Below are 10,439 nucleotides of genomic sequence, written 5' to 3'. Positions count from 1 at the left end.
TCGTTGTTAGTGTGTTCGTTTTACATGGCGTGCCAGTGTGTTTGTTTTACATGGCATGCTAGTGTGTTTGTGTGTTGTGACTGTAACAATCCAGTTTCAAAAAGCAAAAACATTTTTAACATAATGTCACAATTAAAGTATTAGTCACGACTCTGGTGTTCATAGCAACACCCGCCTACCCCGAAAAAAAAAGTCATCTAAATCAGGAAGATCGCCGTGCTGTGATTAAACAGTTAAACCACCTGTCTGTTTACATTTCTAAATGTAATTCCTGCTCAGACAACTGTTGTCTTCAGGGACCAGTCCTGTCAGCTGAGTGTTACCTGGCAGAGCTCGAGCCAAGGTTTGATCCGTTGATTTATTGTCTGTGTTCGTCGTCCTTGCACGAGTGAGTGCAACAACAGCTCCAGTGTCGCTGATTCAAGGTTTGTCGTGACTACTGGGGTGGATGGGGTAGTGAATGAAGGGGTGGACAGTGTTGTGGCGACATGTTTACCTGAGAAATTTGTCATGTCCGCCTGACCATTGCGCGCGCTGTCAACATCACACGACGCGCGTCACGCCACCCGCCGCGCCCTTAGTCGAATGTTTATAAAAAGGTGGTTGCACCTCACCTGTGACCGCAGTTTGGTTTCGAGGAAAAGAAAATGAGAAAGGGAGTGAAAATAACGATGATGAGCTCTGTGAAATGTGTCATACCCGGTGAGAATTAAGTGTATCACACCCAGTGAGAATTGTCTCACACCCAGTAAGAATTAAGTGTGTCAAGACAAGGCGACCATCCGTCCCCGTTTCCCCTTCCCCCATGTCCCTGGATTGGCACAAAAAATTCTGGTGACCCTACCTGAGACTTACAATACATCTACGTGTGGCTGCATTGCACAGAAGACCTGATAATTGTGCAGGTCAACCTTTCTTCGTCTTTTATTTTTTTCAGCTTTCTTTTGGATTCAGTCTTACCTCAGTAGTCAGTGAATTTTCAGCGAATCGCTTCTATTCCTTTAGTTTTAAGTTTTAGACACTCGATCGTTTATGTCACGTGTAACGGACAAAAAAAAAATGATGGATTAATACAACAGACAGATGAATGATTGATACAGTATGCTCGCTTCAGTTTGTGTTCCATGGTAGTGGCAGAAGCTGATCAACATGTCTGTATACTTTGCAACTCAGTTGGAGTCTCCCGCCCCTCTGTCGAGTTGACAACTGAAGCCATCAACACAAAGAACATGTTCACAAAGCCATCAACATCAACAGGTTTGTTTCCTGAAACCTGGGGACCGCCCGAGTGTCTACCTACCTGTGCTGCTTTCAATCCTACTTCACCTTCTTCAGATTATTCATCCATCTTTTTTCCCACCTGTAGGACCGTTTCGCTGGGCACACACACAGTTGGATGATGGAGAGAGGCTGCCTTCATCTGCTCCACGCCCGTGACCGTTCAGGTGTCAAACTGTTTGTAGTCGCGAGCCTCGGTTTGATCCAAGCGCGACGGCAGGCGGCAACGACCGAGCGTTCAGATGACGCGTCCCTCCCTCGTGACCCGACCCCGTGACTCGGTGCTAACTCTACAACCGTCGGTTGTGGGCGGGCTTGGCCTGAACGCAGCAGCAGCAGCAGCACATCAGTGCTCCACGCCTGTGACGTGGTGTGACTCGCACCTACACCACCGACCACCAACCACCCTCACCGCCGCCGCTGTCGACAGTTCGGGGCGCGTTCACACGCCAAACCTCCCGCTCTGTGTTCATGTTCACACCGAGAATCGTCTGCTGTGAGTGTCGGGACTCAACCTCAACCTTCTGCCATCGAAATGCGTTTTAAACACTCGGCGGCCGATCGGAAACAACAGCTGATCCCCAGCAACACCAGACTCGGGTTGATAAACACTCGGCTGTATTCAAACTGAAATTTGAGAGCAGGCAGAAAAAAAACACACTGACACACACGTCTGCTTCTCTCAGCTGTTGGATTGTGAACGACTGAACGATGTCAGTGCAGCGATGATGTGTGCGATGTAGCCGGCGATAATTCTGTGGTGGTCAACACTCGGTGGTCGGTCAGATGTTGGGCGAGTCGACCCGCGGTGTTGGTCGTCGTCGGTGTTTTCTGTCTCCAACGGACAAACACAACAGGATGACATTTACGATGTGCTGCAGATGTGTGTTGTTCATCGATTGACGACAAAACTGTTCATTTGATAAACAGATCGGGGCACGGTGATTTGTTGGCTGCAACTGGAGAAGTGTCGTCTGCAAATAATAAATACGACAGCTGCTATCGCCGCGGGTTCCAGCTGCCGGGACTAGATACACAGTGAGTAGTGATCACTGATGTGTTTTAATTTCATTCTTTCCTTCTTTCTCTCTCTTTCCGTGCGTGAATGCATTCGTGTGTGTGTGATCCACATACACGATCCTGCGCTCGTGAAGCAGAGAAGAACGATGAAAGCAGGTATGCAGGCACGCATGCAGACAGACAGACAAAGGTGGTAGATAAAAAGTTGAGATCAAACTTTAAGGTGTATCGATTGCTTTGCCTCTGATGTTGGTTGCATCGCATGCTCTGCCTGGTTGCCATGGTAACGGTGCCGTAAGACACAGTTTTCACTTCAACCCATGCAAACGCCTGCTGCCAGGGTTTAGTCTCAGGCACTGTCGACAGATGGCGCTGCAGGGTTGTATTGCCAGTAGACCCCCCACACACACTGTCATCCCTATCTCTACTACATCATCGGTCGTTCCATCACTGTCACATCTCGATGACAAGAACAGCGATGAAGTGAAACGAGGTGCATGTCATCCTTTGATGACTGTTACAGGGAAATGTCACTTGCCCGCGAAAGTATCGGATCTGTCCTAGCCTCTGTAACTGCTGAACTACTTTAAAATGTTAATAAATAAGTAGTTAATTAAGTGTTACAAGGCGAGGGCTACTTAATTATTTACCCGAGGGTTTGGAGGACTAAACACGCAATCACGTGCCTTGACTAGGATGTGACTACAGTTCCAATGGCATGGAGCAGCCTGCAGAAAGTTGGATCTGGCAATAGAGAGACACAGATAATTAAAACAGATTTTAAAAAAAATAACTAAACAAACACACAAACGAGAAAATATAATCTGCTAGAGAGGTCCACAAAAGGTCAAGATAGGGTCACTGTGAGGTCAGGAAAGAGAGCAAAACTTTCCGAACCAAGGGAAAGGCGCTAGTCGAGTGATTAAAGCATCAGACTCGGATGATACTCGGGATGCCCTCCCAAGATGTGGAATGGGTACCTGACTACCTTAAGGCAGTGAAGGAGAGATGGACACGGCCCTCACAAAAAGCTGGCTCTGAGAAAAGTGAGGTCTCTCACACCTCACTCCTCAACCACCTCATCAGTTAGGGAACGAGCTTTTACTGAGGAAAGAGTGAAATACTCTACACAGAGGCAGACAGACTGACAAATATCATTACCATCCCCAATCTCCCTCTCCTGTTTATATTCAGAGTCTGGCATCCAACACGAAGATGCCCTTACAGAAAAAAAATATTTACAACAGCTATGTGTGTTGTTTTTTGTTAAGAATTATTTCTACACGATTGAATCATTGTGTCTGTCGGCGATGGACACGGCCATCAGGCAAGAGCACATAAAAAATCCGGTGTGTGTGAGAAGATCCAAGGGCTTGAAATTCACGGGCCTTCAACTCATTATCCTATACTCCACCCCAGTAAAAAGCTCAGACCCGTTGTTCAGTTTGCTGTCTGTAGATGACATCTCACCTTTACTGCGCATGAACATTTCAGCGGGTGAAAGATTCGAGTGATGACTGTATCCCAGGTTGCCTAGCACCTAATGATACCCCCTGTCGCCCCCATCACCTGGCGGCAGTGACAACAGACTCCACTTCCCAACCCCATCCCCAACCCCCACCGCAGTGCTAACAACAACAGCAACAGCCTCACCACCCGATCCACCGACACCCAGAGGATAAGGTGCAAGAAAGAGGGCTTAAAAGCCGAGATAGAGGATTCGGGGGATAATTATCATATGTCAAGGGTCCTTGACATTGTGGCAACAGCTCTTTGCTGTCACAAGATAAACATATTGACAGTAGTAATAACAGTAATAATGATGATAATGCTTCTCCTCGAAAATAGGTTAACGAACAAAGAAGGCATTTAAAGCCCCACAAGAGTCAAAAATGAAGTTAAAGTTCAAATTTAATAGAACACAGTATTGTTATTGACTTGATTAAAAAAAAAATACACGAATTTTTCATGTTAGAAAGTCTAACATGGATTCCAACCTCTGGCATCTGGAGGCCGCAAGCAGCGCGAGACTTGTGATAATGAACTAACGAGGGTCAGTCATTAAGCACTCGTTTGTTACCTCCCGAGTCGTGGTCCGCATGCAAACCCAGGTGAAAACTAGAATGTTTAAAGTCCTGTATCTCATGAATGGAATTTAGTTATTTAGATTAGTATATGATTTTAATTTTAAAATAGTTGCATTAAGTCTTCACATAAAAATGAGAAAATAATGCGGCTGCAGCACGCGAATGACAGAATGAAGGGAGTGAAGGAACAGGGAAATAGGTTCGCACAGCGTGAGTAGTAATCACTTAAGAAATTACAATACAATAGCTGTTGTATGGCAAGTGCACTCAGATGAGACCGTTTTCCGCATCACTAAACAAAAGACTCTTGACTCAGTTTTCACATCTCATCCTCGCGACCCCTTGGCAAAACGGAAACAGTCTGTCGGCCATCTTCCTTCACGGACATCTTTAAGATTCTCTCCGTCAGTGGCAGCTCGACTGGTAAGTGGGTGAGCGACTGTCTTCCTCTTTGTCATCTGCCCAAGTCGAATGAGCCTCGAGAGTATTGACGGGCTTGGGTGTGGCTGTTGGTGCATACATCTGTGTGGCTGTTGTTGTCTACATCGGTGTGGCTGTTGTTGTCTACATCTGTGTGGCTGTTGCTGCATACATCTGTGTGGCTGTTGCTGTCTACATCTGTGTGGCTGTTGCTGTCTACATCTGTGTGGCTGTTGCGGTTCAAGACCCGCACGAACTTTGTCCAGACATGTAAGTCAAAACCTTGTTAATGACCAATAATGCCACCCCTCACCTGATGAAGTTTGTTTGTCGCACGGGTACACCTTTCAATTCCGCCACCAACTATTAGCTTGGGACGCGAACCCACCCGGGTTGTCTGGTACCTGACGTAGACAGTTTATTCTGGGTGTCGTGCATGTGTGTGTGTGTGCGCGTGTACATGGGTTTGCATGTGTGTCTATGCTCCTGCACATGGGTTAAACGGGTAGCTTTCAAAGAAGCAAGCATTCATGCCCCTTTTGTGTTGCTGAATCATTCAATTATTCTTTTTTCCCGTTAGCTGTGGGGAAACGATCGTCTGGACGTAAGCGCATGCGCAATGGAGTGCAATCGCTCGGGAAAACTGTTGTGGTCGTTTCGACCCTAATTTGCGAGATAATTATCTTTTTGTCCTGCGCTGCTCAGGGGGATACACATCCAGTATTATGGCATAGGCGTTAAGTGAACTTTAATGTTGTGGGGAAATAAGGGGAACGGCACCTCATGATGCTCAATCAAGTAAAAAAAAAAAAATAGGGACGAGCATTGTACAGACAAACAGATAGACAAAGTGTTTAAGGGAACGTGGTGAACGAGGGTCGCTTTTTATCTGTTTTTCTTTTTCCAGATCATGTTTGTCTCCCTCCAAAATGGAACTAACGACAAAACCTAAGCCCAGCTCCCGGAAGTCCATGTCCAGATCACCTGCCCGGATGATGACGTCACAGCTCCTGCTGACCGTGTCGTGGTGGCAACGACAGCAGATGTTTTGGCGGAAGTGGCTGCTGGTGGCGCTGCTGACGGTGCTGTTCATGTTCGCCCTGCTGCTGCAGGCACAGCTAGCGAGGGCGCCCACATCCTGGAGGCCTCCTCTAGATGACGAGGTCGTCGCCATGATGGCGCCGCCAGAGGCCTCTGCCGGATCCGAAGACTTGCAGGCCGGAAGTCAGCTGATCGCCTCGCCGGCTCGTTTGTACTGGCATGAACGGCACGTGACGGACTGGTACCTCCGCGTGCAGCTGACCCTGGGATTTAGCCCTCGCTCCCTGCCCACTCCTCCTTCCCTGCCTCTCCAGCCCTCAACGGAAGTCTCCGCGCCGCGCACCTTCCAACCTTTGTTGTCGCCCCGCGAGAGGGCGCGACTTCGTTACGCCCTGGAGCTCTTCAGCGCCGCCTGCCGCCTGGCTGACCTCACATACTTCCTGCTGGACTCCTCGCTGGTGGGCTCGTTACGTCACCACGGCGTGGTGCCCTGGCATGACGTCAGTGTGGTGGTGGGCATGCCCTTCAAGCAGCAGGAGCTGACCCTGATGGTGTTGGAGGGCGTGAAGGGCGCGACCCTCTTCTGGCCCAACCCCTACAGCTGGTCCTTCCGCTTGAAGGACGTGCGACCGGATCCGCCAGACCTCGTGCGCATGACCTACATCGACATACGCTTCTACCGCGAGAACGTCACCCACCTGTGGGGTCTGACCTGGGGCGACCACCACACCTTCGTGACCCCCCGCCAGCGAGTCTTTCCCCTCAGGACGAGACCCTTCGAGGACCTGCAGGTACCCGTCCCCTGCGACCCGGGAGCCGTGCTGCACGACGATGCCCTATCGCTGTGTCACATGATGCTGGAGGATCCGGAGAAAGCTCTACGTCACGAGGCGGGGACAGTGCCATGTGACACACTGCAGCGCGTCTTCCCCTTTGTCACGCGTCACGTGCCACTGACGTCATCAACTGCCTTGGAGGAGTTGCGCGTGAACGGCAGCCTCCTGTACAGTATTGAGTTGGAGACAGGTTGCACTCAGTAGACGTTACAAATAATTATTAATTTGGTAAATCGAATTATCCCCGGGTAGACGCAATATTAATGCGCTGCACACACGAACGGACAGTCAACCACACAAACACAAACGTCAGCACACGGATGACACCGTTGCAAACACTAAGACGCCGCCAGGTGTCAGCCAGACAGCAATTGCCATGGAAACAGGTTGAGCTCAATAGACACTTTCCGCCGTTGCCAAGGATGAAGGCTATGCTCGGTGGTTATCGTTTGTTGTCCACTTTCGGGTCGTTGCTGTGGAAACGGACTATCCTCAGTAGACGACTTTGGGGTCATTCCTGAGACTGTTGTTATGGAAACAACAGGGGCGCCATTCACCCCGGTGCAGGTTGTCGTGGTTCGCCGAGCTCGAATTGACACGTGACCAGGCCTGTGAACATTGTTAGGGTGGGATGCAAAACAGTAAATAAATAAAAATAATAAAAATAAAGAAATTCAACGATTTACGAAACATCGTCTTTATACTTACTCATTATGGTTGTAGGCGCACAGCCAGACTCCTAGCTTCCTTCAGAGCTCGCGCCTGAGTACAGTTCTTCCAGATGGGACACACCTGTTAAAGTGTGGTGTCTCCAACAATAGGTGACGGGGACAGGTGTGTCTCTTCATCACAAATCACATGACAGTCTGTCTACCTGTGATCATGAGATGCAGACCTCCATCATGTGTAAGGAGGCCTGCTTACTACATCGCTCTCTGTCCAGTAATGATCACGTGACTTATTGCAGTGATGTGCCTGGTGTCCATCGGTCTGACCACGACGACCTTTGCCCCCTTGCATGCCTGCAAGACAAATTCACAGAGGGACCTGTCATAGAACGAAGCACTTTGTCAGTCAGTTCACCATCACCAAGAATGTCCTGCCGTGCCCAGTGACTAGAGGACTGTGAGGGAGATGGTCACGTGCTCGAAAATCGGCTTCCGTGGAGTTGTCCCTCACTCCACTTGGAGTTGTCTCTCACTCCACTTTCGTTATAGAGTCTCAGGTGATAATTACAACCCCTGTAATGATTACAATTATAATATTTACATCTCCATCATTTGTTCTTCCCGTCAGACACCTGTGCATAAAAAGAATTCCGGAGACTTCTTGAAGACTGATATTTCCATCAGAAATATTTATTTGTCCATTGTATTTCCTTGTGTTATTTCCAGTTTGACGCCTTGTTTATTGTATTCCACAAATTATCTAACAACAACTCATGTATACTCCATGACAAGTGATCGAGGGGTATGGAGGTATCGTGACGTTTGAATGAGAGAGAAAAGAAATATATTTACTAGAAGGAAGAGGAAACGACAAAAATAAAACATTCAGGGTGGGATGAGGTGTGGTTTTCGTAAACAGAATGTTTTTGTTGTCCTGTTTATTGGCTCACAACGATGTCCCACGGTGCATCTTTCATCTCCTGCAAACCTTTCGGGTGTTGTTTTTTTTTTTTTTTTTTTTTTTATGTTGTCGAGTCTTTTCACTGGTAATATTTCCCTCGTGTCTTTCTTACTTTTGTGTTGCAAGAAGGGTGTTAACGCTTTTGACTGGGTTCTTGCCTTTGCTAACCACTCTTTTTCTTTTCTTTTCTTTCTTTTTTTTTTTTTTTTTGAGAGGTTGTTAAGCACCCAGTGACGACCGTCCAACACTTCTTGATTCTCATGATGTGCTCTGGACAGAAAGGCGACTGGAGAAGAACAACTACACAACTGGATATTCAATGAATAAATATTCAGGACTTCTTCGGGAAGGAGAGCGGAGGGACCAGTTCCAATACTCAACCTCTGCGGTCCCTCTTGTTTTCATCGCACTGACATTTTATCTGTGCCGAGATTTAAAGTTTTGTCATTTGGAAACATTTCCACAGCCAATATTAAACAGTTGTATGGCAGTTTGTTGCATGTTTATGTTTTGATATGTACAATCTAGCATTAAAATAAACTTTACTGACTTGTAAAGTATAGTCAGATGAAATCGCTTCTGTATTTGCCTACATTCAGTTGCAGGTATCCAGTTTCAGGCTCAGACACAAAGTGTCGGTGATAATCTGTTCCAAGGAGACGAGCAGTCTGAACAAAAATAAATAAACAGGTACGAACAACAACTATTTATAGAGGTTTTGGTTATGGTGTCCAGTCACTTAATCCCCAGACACTTCATCCCCGACACTTCGTCCCCTAGACTTTTAATCCCCAGACACTTCATCCCCGACACTTCATCCCCGACACTCAAGAACAATTTTCATATCATATTGTTGAAGAACATTAAATTTACTAGCTTATATGAACTTTAACTAATGTTGTAGATGTTCAAATGACGTTGAAGTTAAAAGCATGATTTGAATTTGAATTTCAATTAAATTTTTCGCTGACTTCATAATTTTTATAGTTAAGGATTTAGTTTAGGGATTAAGTGTCTGGGGATGAAGTGTCTGGGGATGAAGTGTCTGGGGATTAAAAGTCTAGGGGATGAAGTGTCGGGGATGAAGTGTCTGGGGATTAAGTGACTGGGAACCTTGGTTATGATGACAAAGTCCTTGACTAGGAGGCGGTGGTACTCATGGCTCATGAGCGGAGGTCGAGAGGTCACGAGATGACCTGCAACTCCACGTCTTGGGTTTGCTTCCTTGCTTGTACTTCTACACAAACAAACTCCCTGGTCTTCTCTTGTGTGTCAGACCTGATAATAAGGCTTTAACCACTTAGACATCTCGGTTCACATACAGTTGATAAGCCGTTCAGTTGTCCCACACGGTAAGCAAACACAAAAAGTGAATTTTGTTTTTCTTTATTTCATTATTTCATACATGCAACAGTAGCCAAGGGTCGTGTAACCAGACATCTGCTATTGTTACATGGTTCCATGGTTGGACCATCAGTTAGTCGCGGTTACTAAAGGTCCTGGCGCCAAACAGTCTCTGTTTGTAGTTCAGGAAAGAGGACGGAAGTGCTCCAGGAGAATTTCTGCTAAACTTCCAGCTCTTACCGAATCGCTCTCACTCCTGCAATGTGCCACCTTGTATAACACCTCGCACTGTGTTTTGTTCCATCTGCTGCACACCTGCACTTAGCCGACATAAAAATCCACAAGAGACCCCTACCCTACTTTTTACCAAAGGTGTGTTCTCTTTTAGGAGTCGTTCAGCCCTTGCTTTTTAAACAGAACAAAAAACTCGGGTGCAATGCTACCCGTTCCACTTTCGCTACTCACGACCGCACGGCTGAGTTCAGGGTGGACGGGAACAATAACAATGACAATTTTTTCTCAACGACAAGAAAAATAAGCAAGAAAATTTCTTTTCCATTTAGCACTCGCCCTGTACGGGGGAAGAATAAACTAAAAAGTTAAAGTAAATAAGTACTACAAGAATAATTAGTAGTAAACATAAGGTAAGATATCAAAGGAGAGGGAAAGGTGGGTATGTACAAAAATAGTGGTTAAAAAACAATATTTACAAAGAACAAAGCGCTGCCAGCAATACACGCTGTCCTAAACAAGCGCTGCAGCTACAGTCAACAAAGATAGAGGC

General features: G+C 46.8%; 1 protein-coding gene across 2 annotated transcripts; it reads left to right on the top strand.

The window, feature by feature from the left end:
* Positions 1–411: 411 nt before the first annotated feature.
* On the top strand, positions 412–9,017 carry LOC112574290. Of its 2 annotated transcripts, none has more exons than XM_025255273.1 (2): positions 412–2,316; positions 5,713–9,017. In XM_025255273.1, the coding sequence occupies exon 2, from the start codon at positions 5,735–5,737 to the stop codon at positions 6,884–6,886; it is 1,152 nt and encodes a 383-aa protein (XP_025111058.1). In that variant the 5' UTR covers positions 412–2,316; positions 5,713–5,734; the 3' UTR covers positions 6,887–9,017. The 2 variants fall into 2 exon arrangements, with proteins under 2 accessions (XP_025111058.1, XP_025111059.1); XM_025255274.1 differs by lacking the exon at positions 412–2,316 and adding an exon at positions 4,842–5,075.
* The last annotated feature ends 1,422 nt before the right edge of the window (positions 9,018–10,439 follow it).

The sequence above is a fragment of the Pomacea canaliculata genome, linkage group LG10 (assembly GCF_003073045.1).
Source record: "Pomacea canaliculata isolate SZHN2017 linkage group LG10, ASM307304v1, whole genome shotgun sequence".
NCBI lineage: Eukaryota > Metazoa > Mollusca > Gastropoda > Architaenioglossa > Ampullariidae > Pomacea > Pomacea canaliculata.
The sequence above is the reverse complement of the archived record's forward strand: the minus strand, read 5'-3'. Positions and strand labels throughout refer to the sequence as shown.